Raw genomic sequence first — 14,701 nt, 5'->3', positions numbered from 1 at the left:
GGGAGGTTTGCACAAGCTGACTTGCATTTTGATAGTGCCTTTCTCAACCTCAGGACGTTCCAAAGCCAATTAAGAAAGCTGTGAAGCGTAGTCGCTGTCATGATACAACAACCAGGCGAATGACCAGGCAATCGAGTGTTTGGCGGGTGGGGGCGGGGGGTTTAAGCAAAGGGGATAACATTGGAAAGATTGACTAGTGGATTCCATACCAGAGGAATGGGATGATGTTGAAGGGGCTGGTTTAGCACAGTGGGCTAAACAGCTGGCTTGTAAAGCAGAACAAGGCCAGCAGCGTGGGTTCAATTCTCGTGCCAGCCTCCCCGAACAGACGCTGGAATGTGGCGACTAGGGGCTTTTCACAGTAACTTCATTTGAAGCCTACTTGTGACAATAAGCGATTTTCATTTCATTTCATTCATCGCACCCAAAGAACAAGTAGATAATCACATCGGGGGGGGGGGGGGGAATGGATCCATTTCTCCTTTGACAACCCGTGATCTATTGATCACATAGCTAATACCAGGGCAGCACGGTGGCTCAGTGGTTAGCACTGCTGCCCCTTGGCGGGCGCCGAGGACCCAGGTTTGATCCCGGCCCTGGGTCGCTGGCCGTGTGGAGTTTGCACAGTCTCCCCATGTCTGCGTGGGTCTCACCCCCACAACCCAAAGGTGTGCAGGGTAGGTGGACTGGCCACGCTAAATTGCCCCTTAATTGGAAAAAAACAGAATTGTGTACTCTAAATTTATTTTTAAAAAACAATACCAGTAATTCCTGGCACCCTGGACAGTGACTCATGTCCAGTCACAGGGTGCACTAGCTTTGTGTGCCTCCTTCCAAATCTATATTACATTCGGTCTTAGAATCGTCATCACAGAAGGAGGGTATCCAGACCAGTGTCCATGCTGGTTCTCTGTCAGAGCAAATCGCCAGGTCCTGAACCCCCCCCCCCCCCCCCCACCCCCGCCCCCTCCCCTATTCCCTGTAGCACTGCAAACATTTTTCTCTCCAAATATTTACCCCATTCTTTTTGGAAAGTCACAGTTGATCCTGCCTCCACCATATGCCCAGGCAGTGCATCCCAGATCCTAACCAGCCACTGTGTTAAAAAAATGTTTCCCCTCATGTCGCTGTTGCTCTTTTGCCAAATTGCTTTAATTCGATGTTCTCCTGTTCCCAATCCTTCTGCCAAAGGGAGAAATTTCTCCCCATCGGCACTGTTCAGATCCCTCACCGTTTGCAGCCTCTTTATCAAATCTCCTCTAAACCTTAAAATGAAAGTGGTGCGTGTGCTGGAAATCTGAAATAAAGTCAGAGAGAATGCTAGAAAAACACGGCGTGTCTGGCAGCAGAGAGAGAAGCACATTTAACTTTTTGTGTCCAAAAGGAACCAGTTCCGAAGAACAGTCATACTGGAGGCGAAACATTGACCTCATTCCCCTCTCCACAGATACTGTGTGACCCACTGAGTTATTCCAGCATTTCCAGCTTTTTACTCCTCTCAACCTTTTCTTCTCCAAGGAGAATGGCCCCAACTTCTCCAATCTGTCAGGGCAGCACGGTGGCACAGTGGTTAGCACATTGCAGCCTTCAGCGCTGAGGACCCGGGTTCGAATCCCGGCCCTGGGTCTGTGAGGAGTTTGCACGTTCTCCCTGTGTCTGCGTGGGTTTCACCCCCACAACCCAAAAGATGTGCAGGGTAGGTGGATTGGCCACGCTAAATTGCCCCTTAATTGGAAAAAATAATTGGGTACTCTAAATTTTTTTTTAAACTTCTCCAATCTGTCCAGTTAACTTGAGTTCCTCAACCCCGGAATCATTCTTCTGAATCTTCTCTGCGCCCTCTCGAAACCCTTCACAACCTCCCTAAAATAAGGGGTGCCCAGGACTGCGCACAATGTGCCAGCTGAGGACGACCAATGTTTGATGGGAGCTTATTGCAAATTCCCTGCTTCGATACTCAAAAGACCAGAGGAAGATTTAGGCGAAGTAAATATGTTCCTTACTGTTATTAGAGAAGCTAACTTACAAGGAGTTAAAATACTTTTCTACTTGCAATATAGTTAGTTAGGTACAACCTGTTAACATCTACAAGGTTTGAGGCGATCCATCTTGAATGGTTTTGTGTTAGCAGTATGAGTGTCCAGTCTCACCTGAGAATACTCTAATAGTCTATGCTTTTTTAAAATATAAATTTAGAGTACCCAATTCATTTTTTCCAATTAAGGGGCAATTTAGCGTGACCAATCCACCTAACCTGCAAATCTTTTGGGTTGTGGGGTTGACTGCACGAGGCAGCAGACTGCAGTCCGGGTACAGCAGCCTCTGTCCGCATCATCCCAGCTCAGGTACGCAGGCACTGCACGCACTCTTGTGCAGCCTGCTGCCAGGGAACTGGGTTAGGAGACAGTGGGGGCGGAACTGCCTGCAGCTCATTTGCAGAACGTCAGGATTGGCACTCGATCAAGAGCCACTGCTGTGCGTTTGGCATTTTATTTTCAGAAATCCAAAAGGATTTCTCCACAGATGGGACTGCTGCTGTTGGCGTGTCGTCACTAACAATGTGACCTTGGCAGGATAGATCCGAGGGAACGCAGCAAAATTATTGGATCAGGGATGGGGGGGGGGGTCATGTCAACCTCGCCACTCCACCATGCCTCACTCATGTCCTCAAACACTCCCGAGGAGAGCTGTCATGGTAAAGTCATGCCGAGATGGGAATCTAGAGAATCACTCTTCGGACAGAGCCGGCCACCTTCCAGGTAATCTATGCTGATCTTGCTAATCTCAGGCAAGGAGACAGCAATGTCATTAAAACTCTGTGCACCTGGACTGGCATGCCGGGAGGGGGAGGGGGGGGGGGGGGGGGGGGGGGGGGGGGGGGAGAGAATTCAACCAGAGTCCCTGTTGCTGTTCCAATCCAATAAAACGGTCTTCAGAGAACATAGATCGGGGCATCCATCTACTGAACAATACAAATAAAAATCTGATCCACGTTTGGGTTGGGGGGAGGGGGCAGGGGGGAATGTGGTTCACCCAGTCAGAATGCCTCCGACTGCATCGCAGCCAATGCAGGGCTGCTGCAGTGGAGTCACTGTTGTAACGAAGGAAATGTGGCAGCCAATCTGCGCACAGCAAGCTCCCATAGACAACAAAGTGAGAATGGCCAGACAACCTGATTCCGTGGGCGCAGCACTGCCGAGGACCCGGGTTCGAATCCCGGCCCCGGGTCACTGTCCATGTGGAGTTTGCACATTCTCCCCGTGTCTGCGTGGGTCTCACACCCACAACCCAAAGATGCGCAGGGTAGGTGGATTGGCCACGCTAAATTGCCCCTCAATTGGAAAACAAATAATTGGGTATTCTAAATTTGCAAAACAAATTTAAAAATAACCTGTTTTTGAGATGTTTATTGACGGATAAATGTGGGTGATGTGACCATCAATTCACAGGATACGTGGTTGGAAGTGAACAGTGGTTTTAATAGTCTTACAACTGAGCCTGCCTGCGACGAGATGAACTGGCAGCAGGCTCACAACTGCAGATCTTTATACTTCTAGTTAGTGGGAGGAGCCATGGGCGGAACCATGGGCGGAGCCAAGGCTGGAGCCCAGTACAAACTCCTCATCTCCCCCTATGGGCAGAGCCGCGCAACTGCTCGTATACCGAGCTTACAGAGACACAACACATACAATATAACACAGTGTGAATTACTAGGATTGTGATTCACCACAGTGGGTCAGTACAACAGGGATAATAGTTCCTTTGTGCTTCTTTGAAACAAAGCCGTGGGATCTTTTACGTCCAACTTTAGAAGGCAGATGGCGTCTTGAGTTAACTCCGGTTGTAATAATCGAATATTGCTCAAAAAAGACCCATGCTGTCAAAGTATTTCATCTGGCACTCATCAGATCACCAATAACAAAGGAGACAACCATTTATACTGCATCAGAAGAGAGTGCTGATTGGCTGGCAAGTGCACTCTGATTTATAGTCTACCAATCAGAGTCCACTTGCCACCAATCAGCACTTTCTTCTGATGCAGTATACATTATTGTCCTCATACTCCCTTCACGTGCAGTATAACCTGTTGTTCCCTTCACTGTTGGTAATCTTATGATCTGTTCTGATGTGCAAGACTAAAAGCTGAGAAGTCTCTCTTTTTTAAGGCAATACTCAAGTTCTTTGCCACCAAACAACTATTAGGAATAAATGATTAAGATAATAATAATAATTGCTTATTGTCACAAGTAGGCTTCAATGAAGTTACTGTGAAAAGCCCTTAGTCAGGGGCAGCACGGTGGCGCAGTGGGTTAGCACTGCTGCCTCACGGCGCCGAGGTCCCAGGTTCGATCCCGGCTCTGAGTCACTGTCCGTGTGGAGTTTGCACATTCTCCCCGTGTTCGCGTGGGTTTCGCCCCCACAACCCAAAAATGTGCAGGGTAGGTGGATTGGCCACGCTAAATTGCCCCTTAATTGGAAAAAATGAATTGGGTACTCTAAATTTAAAAGAAAAAGTTTTTTTTTAAAAAAAGTCCTTAGTCGCCACATTCCGGCGCCTGTTCAGGGAGGCCAGTACGGGAATTGAACCCGCGCTGCTGGCCTTGTTCTGCATTACAAGCCAGCTGTTTAGCCCAGACTGCAAGTTTGAATTTTAAAAACTTGACATTAACACAGAGGCATCGTATTTCAGATAGCTACTCGGTGAAAGATATAACTGAATTTACACACTTTTAGAAACATTTATTTACACGGGGCGGGAATCTCCATCTCGCCAGCCGGCCAATGAGGTTTCCCATTGTGGGCAGCCCCACGCCGTCAGGAAATCCCCGGGCATGGGTGCATTGCCGGTGCAACGGAGGATCCCACCGACGCAGAATCCAGCTCATGGTTCCTCGCAAACATCTCCTCGTCCAACAACCCGAGTTTTAGACCTGTTCTGATGTAGCATCATTGATCAGAAATGTCGGCCCTTTGTCTCTCTCCACAGATACAGGCTGACCTGCTGAGTATTTTCAATTTTTGTTCTGATTCCCAGCAGGATTTTGTTTGGTATTTTTGCACAGTTTCAGTTGGTGTCCATGTATTGGGACACAAGTTAATCTCCAGTTAATGGCCAAATTAAAGCAAAATCCCGCTCTGAGGAAGAATCAGACTGACTGAGGACATTAATTCTGCCTCTCTCTCTCCACAGATGCTGCCTCAGCAATGGCATATTGTCGGCATTTTCTGTTTTTACTCTAGTTAATAGCCACCAACTGCGTACAATCAAACACAATAAACATACAACTGACAGTACGATCGAATCCCTACAGTGCTGAAGGAAGCCATGCGCCCATCGTGTGCGCACTGACCCTCTGAAAGAGGACCCCATCCTGGCCCACTCCTCCGCCCTATCTCCATAACCCTGTAAACTAACCTACACACCTTTAGACACTAAGGGCAATTTATCACGGCCAATCCACCTAACCTGCAAATCTTTGGACTCGTGCGTGGAAACCGGAGCACCCGGAGGAAACCCACGCAGACACGGGAAGAAAGTGCAGACTCCGCACCGACAGTTCCCTGAAGTCGGAATCGAAACCAGTCCCTGGCGCTGTGAGGCAGCAGTGCTAACCACTGTGCCACCGTGCCGCTGAAGAATGAAATAACATTTTTAAACTATATTAAAGAGTCCCGGGGTAAATGTGTTCCACCAGGAGGTTGTGATATGTGTCTTTGAGCATAATTGAGGAAGGACAAAGGGCGGCAGCTCTGGAGCTTTGAATGAACAAGAGGCGCATTTTCACTCTCAAGAAATTACCAATAAAATGGAGAATGTCAGTGACAGGAAGCAAGGGTGCAGGTCAAAAGGTGAAATAGCAGAGGTTATCACTGCTGCCTCACGGCGTCGAAAACCCGGGTTCGATCCTGGCGCGGTTCACTGCCCGTGTGGAGTTTGCACATTCTCCCCGTGTCTGCGTGGGTCTCAACCCCACAACCCAAAGATGTGCAGGGCAGGTGGATTGGCCATGCTAAATTGCCCCTTAATTGGGATTTTTTAAAAAATGAAATAGGAAAGAGGAGATTGAGGAAACCAAAAAAGATCTCCCTCTGTCACTCTGGGGAAATAGGTTACACCACCCCCTCCCGTGTTTCCTGGCGGCAGAGGCGCCTCGTCACTGTCCGCTGGCAGGATCGTCTGTTACCGCTGATCTCTATGGCGTCTCGCTTGGGAAACTGGTGTGTCCTCCACGGGAGGGGGGGTGTAGCCTACGGCAGAACCTGAAGATGCCACCGACAGGAATTTCCGGAGATTTCAGCACTATGATTTTCCCAACAACCATAATTTCTTGGACCGTTTTCAAAAAAGAAGGGAATCGTTAAAGCTGGGACCTTACCCTCTATCATTCAGAATCTTACAACAGCATTTCAACTCATCGTGCTGGTACCAGCTCTCCTAAAGGGATGTCTAATCAGTCCCACTCCTCCGCTCTTTCCCCATAGCCCTGCAAATCCTTCATTTCAAGTAGTTGTCCAATAATCTTCTGAAAGTTACAATTGAACCTGCTTCGACCACCCTTTCGGGCAGCGCGTTCCAGGTCATAACAACTCTCCGGGTGAAGGAAATTCTCCTCATCGCCCCACTGAGTCTATTTGTGGATTCTCCGCACAGAATGAACCTGCGTCGATTAGATCCAGCCTCGAAATGAACAAAAATATAAAATAACCTCTTGTCTGGTGTCAAAGGTCCCCCCCCAAAAAACGGCGTTGAAACAAAAGCTGGGAATTCTCATGGTATCCAGGCCAACGTTCCAGCGACAACCGACGCCACCCGGAGATCATTCGTTGGATTACTCTTTGTGGGATCTTGCTGTGTACCAAAAAAGCGCCAGCCATGTTGGCTTACGGGCCACAATCACTGCACTTCAAAGCAACGCACTAGTCAAGCTGCTCGAGATACAGAAAGCTGCTGTATAATTGCAGGTTTATCCAAATGGAACCAAATCACACGGAGGCTCATTTTGACCTTGGGTAATATTGTAATTCAGTGATATCGATCCAGCTGCCCATCTTATGTCTCTTCTGGTTAAAGTCAATCAAAGGAAAACTGGGAAAGATTTATAATGTGGGGCTGAATTGACGCTGTACGTTGTGCCATCCTTTCCAAGTCAAAATGCCCCAACTGACTCACTACTGTAGTGTCCCTGGTGTCAATCTCGCACAATTCTCCAAAACGCCGTGTTACAACCAGATTGTTCCATGCATTTAATGGAAGTCGCGTTTACTGTCAAGGTTTCTCACAGCCTGGTAGGTCTCTTCCACTTTCAATATTCATTCATAGAATCATGGAATTTACAGTGCAGGAGGCCATTCGGCCCATCGAGTCTGCACCAGCTCTTGGAAAGAGCACCCAATTTAAGCCCACACCACTCTATCCCCGTAACCCAGCAACCCCATCTAAACCAAGGGCAATTTAGCGTGGCCAATCCACCTAACCTGCACATCTTTGGACTGTGGGAGGAAATCGGAGCACCCGGAGGAAAGATTATAAGAATAATCTTTTTTTTATTTTTTTAAATTTAAATTAGCCAATTATTTTTTCCAATTAAGGGGCAATTTAGCGTGGCCAATCCACCTACTCTGCACATTTTTTGGGTTGTGGGGGTGAAACCCACGCAGACACGGGGAGAATGTGCAAACTCCACACAGACAGTGACCCAGAGCCGGGATCGAACCTGGGACCTCAGCGCCGTGAGGCGGTTGTGCTAACCACTAGGCCACCGTGCCGCCCATAAGAATAATCTTTAGTGTCACAAGTTACAATGAAGTTACTGTAACAAGCTCCTAGTCGCCACATTCCAGCGCCTGTTCAGAATGTCCAAATAACCTCACAGCACATCTTTCGGGACATGTGGCAGCAAACCGGAGCACCCGGAGGAAACCCACGCAGACACGGGGAGAAGGTGCAGACTCCGCACAGACAGTGACCCAAGCCGGAAATCGAACATTGGACCCTGGAGCTGTGAAGCAAGAGTGCTAACCACTGTGCTACCATGCCGCCCAGTTATTTGCTACTTGGGCATATGAATTAATTGGTGATATCACACAACACCATTTTTCTAACCATGCTTTTAGTCAGAGAAGAACTGCATTTATATAGCAATTTTTGTGACCTCAGGATGTCCACAAATGCCACACCAGTAATGAAATTCAGCTGCTGTCGTGATAAAGGGAATGCAGCAGTTAGTTTGGACACAGCAAATAATAATAACTTATTGTCACAAGTAGTCTTCAATGAAATTACTGTGAAAAGCCCCTAGTCGCCACATTCCAGCACTGTTCAGGGGGGGGGGGGGGGGGGGGGGTACAGGAATTGAACCCGGCGCTGCTGGCATTGTTCTGCATTACAAGCCATCTGCTTAGCCCACTGTGCTAAACCAGCCCCTCACCAGCAAAGTCTCACAAACAGCAATGTGACAATGATCAGAACATCTCCTTTTAGTGATATTGGTTGAAGGATAATTATTTGCAACTATTCTGGGCAGGACTTCCCCCACTCTTCTTCAAACAGAGGCTGTAGAATCTTTTACATCCAACTGTGAGAACAAATGGTTTGTGGTCTCACTAGAGACACAGTCCCACTGACAGTTCAGCACTCTGAACGGGGTGGCAGTCCAGATTTCTACAATGGGACTTGAATGTACAACTTTTGCCAGACTGCTATTGCTGAGCTATCGCTGCTAACTGATGGAGCCACCAATGCATCAGATGCGATGCCTGCTCAAATAGCAGGTGGGGGAATTTCACACAAATGAGTTAAGTGTTCATCCACCAATATCAGCTCCAGTAATTTCTAAGCTTATGTCATTATCACTGATCTTGACTGCGCTGGGAATAACACTGTCAAAACGATTTGCAAGTGAAGTGCTGCAAGCCAAGCCACTCACTCTGTATTGCTCCTGATACGCAATTAGCTCCATCCAGCAGATGCTGGTCTGCTTATAAGAGTCATAGTCATTCCCTGCTGAGGGAGTGACTTAAACAGGGGGGGGGGGGGGGGGGGGGATGGGTAAAGGCAAGAAAAAGCTGCCCTTGCACTCATGATGCATACATCAATTCACAGGTGTGTTGTACCCATTATGGTCACCAGACCATTACCACAGTGTCCACATTTCAAAAGTTCTTAATTGGTTGCAAAGTATTTTGGTACCCTGAGATGATGTTCATAGAAGGTCATAGAATCCCTCCAGTGCAGAAGGAGGCCATTCAGCCCATCGAACATGCACCACACCTCCAAAAGAGCACCCTACCATGGCCCACTTCCCCCTGGGCTCTATCCCCATAACCTGCACAACTCAGGGACAATTTAGCCTGGCCAACCCACCTAACCTGCACATCCTATGGACTGGGGGAGGAAACCACAGCACTTGGAGGAAACCCACACAGACACGGGGAGAACGTGCAGATTCCGCACAGACAGTGACCCAAGCCGGGAATCGAACCTGGGACCCTGGAGCTGTGAGGCAGCAGTGCTAACCACTGTGCCACCCCGTGTGTGGGGCAAACTAAGTGCATGCCTTAGATCCTTATTTTAATGTTTCTGTGACAGCTTCACAATCATAGGTTTGTAACCCGTGAATATTCAGTTCCTGAAACATGTTAATTAAACAAAACTTACCAACAGGGCTCACATGACAGGTTGAAGTGAACATTGCTGTGATGGGGACTCCTGGGCAGCACGGTAGCACATGTGATTAGCACTGTGGCTTCACAGCACCAGGGTCCCAGGTTCAATTCCCTGCTGGGTCACTGTCTGTGCAGAGTCTGCACGTTCTCCCTGTGTCTGTGTGGGTTTCCTCCAGGTGCTCAGGTTTCCTCCCACAGTCCAAGACGTGCAGGTTAGGTTGATTGACCATGATAAATTGCCCTTAGTGACCAAACATTATTGGGATAGGGTGGAAGTGAGGGCTTAAGTGGGTCGGTGCAGACTCGATGGGCTGAATGGCCTCCTTCTGCACTGTATGTTCTATATTCTAAGTGTTTTGCTTTGAAGCCTTTCACGTTGGCGAATTTTTTGCAATGCTGTTCTTTTTGAAAAGCAGGGGGGAGGGAGGATCGATACGTTTGGCTCCAGGTTGAGGTGTCAATAATCATGTGGGTGATTTCTTACCACTCAGATTACTTCCCTGTGTCTGCAACCTTTTTAATGTAAAGTTGCTGTGATTGGACACTGCAGTAATTTACATGTACTGAGCAGAAGGATGTGTTGCACAGTCTGAGTGTTCCAAATCACTCGACTGGGGCATCACCAACACCAAGTTGTGATTTGTGAAACTGACCAATGGTGTCTTCTCTGACAAGGACAACATTGGGTTACAGCAATGTCCATTGGGAGTGAGTTTAGCACAATTCTGTAATACAGAACTGCATTCCCAACCTGGCAACTGAGGATCAGAATGGGAACTTAAAATTCGCACTAAGAGAAGGCCATTCAGCCAATCAGAGAGGCTCCTTCTACACTCCATTCATAACTGGCTCAATCCCTTCCCCAACCTTCATTCAGACAGACCAGTTGACACCTGCACAACTGTTTTTTTCTACATTTAGAGTTCCCAATTCATTTTTTCCAATTAAGGGGCAATTTAGCGTGGCCAATCCACCTACCCTGCACATCTTTGGGTTGTGGGGGCGAAACCCACGCAGACACGGGGAGAATGTGCAAACTCCACATGGACAGTGACCCAGAGCCGAGAACGAACCAGGGACCTCGGCGCCGTGAGGCTGCAGTGCTAACCACTGCGCCATCGTGCCGCCCCTACACAACTGTTAACCCTCTTTTCTAAATGGATATTGACCCAGTTCCTTTTTTTTTAATAAAGAAAAGATATCAAGTGACCCAGAATTAATAACCCCTTTCGGTTAGTTTATTCCACCTTCAGTGTCTCCGGCTTTTCTTGAAGTTTGAGTGTTCCGGGATAAAGAGATCATTGAGGAGCTCTCATTGATTATTGGTTATTCCTTAACCAACGTTGCGAAAACAGGTTATTTGATCTCAATCACATGGATGTTTGTGGGAGCAAAATTGTCTCCCGTGCTTCCCTACATTATACATTTTCAAAGTACTTCACAGGGCGGTACAGTGACACAGCGGTTAGCACTGCTGCCTCCCAGCTCCAGGGACCCGGATTCAATTCCGGCCTTGGGTGACTGTGCGGAGTCGGCACGTTCTCTCCGTGTCTGCGTGGGCTTCCTCCGGGTGCTCCGGTTTCCTCCCACAGTCCAAAGATGTGCAGATTAGGTGGGTTGGTCATGATAAATTGCCCCCAAGTGTCCAAAGGTTAGGTGGGGTTACGGGGACAGGGTACGGGATTGGGCATGGGTAGGCTGCTCTTTCAAAAGGTCGGTCCAGACTCGATGGGCTGAATGGCCTCCTTCTGCATGGCAGGGATTGTACGATTTGTTGTGAACAGATATCCAGCGCCATCTTTTCACATTGCGGAGTTAATGTAAGCCTACTTGTGACAATTATAAAGATTACTATTATTAATTTAAGAGTTGCTACGGCAACATACACTTATCCATGCATGTTATGGTCTGCTTTGACAAAGGGTCATCTGGACTCGAAGCCTGAGCTCTTTTCTCTCCCTACGGATGCTGCCAGACCTGCTGAGATTTTCCAGCATTTTCTCTTTGGTTATGGTCTGGCGTGATGGATAGTGATGGTAGAGAATCCAACATTCTTTCCATCCCATGGTTGGCTAGGAATCTGACCCCCCTCCCACCCCCCTTTGGAGTCAGATTGGACTTGAAATGTTAACTGTCTCACCACAGATTCTGCCAGACTGGCTTGAGCTTTTCCAGCATCTTCCAGCGGCGCAGTTGGTTAGCCCTGCAGCCTCACGGCGCCGAGGTCCCAGGTTCGATCCTGGCCCTGGGTCACTGTCCGTGTGGAGTTTGCACATTCTCCCTGTATTTGCGTGGGTTTCACCCCCACAACCCAAAGATGTGCAGGCTAGGTGGATTGGCCACACTAAATTGCCCCTTAATTGGAAACAAAATGAATTGGGTACTCTAAATTTAAAAAAATAACAATAATTTCACATTTCCAACGTCCGCAGTATTTTGCTTCTATTTGACAGGTGTTTTGGCCGTGTTGTGTACACACCATTCCTGGCCATCAAGTCCTGGGGTTGGGACTCAAACCTGAAACTTGGGAGGCGTTCCCCACTGCTCCACAAGACTGTCTGTGTGTGGAGTTTGCACGTTCTCCCCGTGTCTGCATGGATTTCCTCTGGGTGCTCTGGTTTTCCCCCGTCCCAGTCCAAAGATTTTATTAAAATAAATTTAGAATACCCAATTCATTTTTTCCCAATTAAGGTGCAATTTAGCATGGCCAATCCACCTAGCCTGCACATCAATGGATTAGACATGGACATAGAACAGTACAGCACAGAACAGGCCCTTCGGCCCTCAATGTTGTGCCGAGCCATGATCACCCTACTGAAACCCACGTATCCACCCTATACCCGTAACCCAACAACCCCCCCCTTAACCTTACTTTTATTAGGACACTACGGGCAATTTAGCATGGCCAATCCACCTAACCCGCACATCTTTGGACTGTGGGAGGAAACCGGAGCACCCGGAGGAAACCCACGCACACAGGGGGAGGACGTGCAGACTCCACACAGACAGTGACCCAGCCGGGAATCGAACCTGGGACCCTGGAGCTGTGAAGCATTTATGCTAACCACCATGCTACCCTGCTGCCCTCCACAGTCCAAAGGTGGGCAGGTTAAGTCGACTGGCCGTGATAAAGTGGCCCTTAGTGATGAGAGCTGTGCAGGTTAGGTGTGGTTACAGGGTTAGGGTGGGGGAGGGGGCCTGGGTAGGGGGTCCTCCTTCAGAGGGTCGGTGCGGACTCGATGGGCCGAATTGCCTCCTTCTGCACTGCAGGGATTCTGTTCTATGAAGACCTGCCCTTAAGAAAGCTGCATAAAAATCCGACCAGAAAAGAGCAGCTGGCCAGCAGGTCGATGGTCAGCAAGTTCTGAGCTTCAGATATGATCCATGAAGATGGATGAAAAGCACACACACACACACACACACCCTTATCTCTCTCCCTACCTCTGGCCTGCTGTCCAGCATTTGACTGGGTGAAGAACCAGGGGCTGGCAGAAATAGTTCCACAGAATAAAAGAGAGACAACACTCTCTTTAATGTCAACGAACAGGGGTGTGTGGAAGGGTTAAAATCAGTGCTTCTAAACCCTGCCACCAACCTGCATTCTCAGAAGATGTCATCAATGCAGGGCTGCTGAATCCAGAACCTGCAGGTGACCTACTTAACAAGACTTCAGCCTCCTCTGGCAATCTTCATTCAAGTTTAAAAAGAAAAACACACCATTAAGAGAGATTTTTAAAAAAACATACACACACACACAAATTGGGCTGGGTAACAATCTCAGACCTGGCCACTGTGTGTGTGTGTGTGTGTGTGTGCTGGGAAATGTAATGACGCAGGTATGTATTGCTATCACAGAGCTGAGGCTAAAACCCTTACTCGCAGGCTGGGAACATTCAAGGGCTGCATCCCCTTTCACAGCCCCGCTTCTAAAGGCTGGTCTGTCACTCCCTGGGGAGTGAAGAGGGGGGAGTGGGGGGGAGTGAGGAGGGAGGGAGGGAGGGAGGGAGGGAGGGAGGGAGGAAGAATCTCGTTGCAGATACCAGGACCTCGACACGACCGGCAAAAAAAACCCCACTCCCACAACCCATCAAAAAAAACCAGTTAGAGGAGATAAATAAACTGTCTGGTACCAAAGTATACAAATAAACATCAGTTACAACCTCAATACAGCCATTGGCAAATGCAAACAAATGATATTTGAAGCCACCAATAATTTATAAGGAACTAGCTCCATCCTGACTACATGTTTCTAAATGGTGCAATACATAATATCTTGACTGCTCCCAGATAAATTCAGACAGGGGGGGGAAATATTGGTGCATATCCCTAATAATTACAATTTCACCCACTATTGAGCTTCCCCCTCCCATTGACAAATTCATCAGCTCTTCCATTGGGAATTATTTTTTTTGGGGGGGGGGGGGGTGAGGTTTAAATCCTATTTTCTCTGCGGTATTTCAGACATGGACAGGTCAGCCTTCCTCCTGTTGGAGATTCTGGGGGTGAAAGGAAACACTCACGTCTCTGAATCGGTTCCAGTCTTTGATCTGCCGGCTGTACTGGGAGACCCCGGACAGCCATTGTTCGTCCTCCAGAAAATTGCCCTTGCCGTCCCCTCCTTTCTCGGGACGCTCCTCCTCGGCTGCCCCGGCCAGCAGCAGGGGGATCAGGAGGAAGTTCAGCGGCTTCAGCATCCTCCCCGGGCCCCTGGGCTATGCGACTGAACCCGCAGGTTGGCTGCTGTGAAATGTGAGCTGATTCTATTTCCCAGGCGCTGTCCCCACCTCCCTGCCTCTCCCTCTCTCTCCAATCTGACACTGTGCGAGTCTGCGCCACATTATACACAGCACCTCACTGTACCACACACATTCATACAAATAAACACACACACATGTATCAGTCAGTATCAGAGGAGAAACTTACAAGGAAACAGCACACAGGTGTAACTTTCAGATACTGGCTCTAAGATCATACATGTCACATAAAATATATATTTAAAATCAAAGCTTTATCTTAATTGTCAATTGGCATTGGA

General features: G+C 48.3%; 1 protein-coding gene across 2 annotated transcripts in view; it reads right to left on the bottom strand.

Annotated features, from left to right (window-relative positions):
* spock2 (SPARC (osteonectin), cwcv and kazal like domains proteoglycan 2) overlaps positions 1-14,486 on the bottom strand; it is an 80,544-nt gene extending 66,058 nt beyond the window's left edge. For both annotated transcript variants that reach the window (XM_038783260.1, XM_038783261.1), the window contains exon 1: positions 14,187-14,486. In XM_038783260.1, the coding sequence (XP_038639188.1) occupies positions 14,187-14,360 (174 nt within the window). In that variant the 5' untranslated portion in view covers positions 14,361-14,486. The remainder of the gene's footprint in view (positions 1-14,186) is intronic.
* Between the last annotated feature and the right edge of the window lie 215 nt (positions 14,487-14,701).

The sequence above is a fragment of the Scyliorhinus canicula genome, chromosome 22, assembly GCF_902713615.1.
Source record: "Scyliorhinus canicula chromosome 22, sScyCan1.1, whole genome shotgun sequence".
Classification (NCBI taxonomy): Eukaryota; Metazoa; Chordata; class Chondrichthyes; order Carcharhiniformes; family Scyliorhinidae; genus Scyliorhinus; species Scyliorhinus canicula.
Note: the sequence above shows the minus strand (reverse complement) of the source record. Positions and strands in the feature narration are given on the sequence as shown.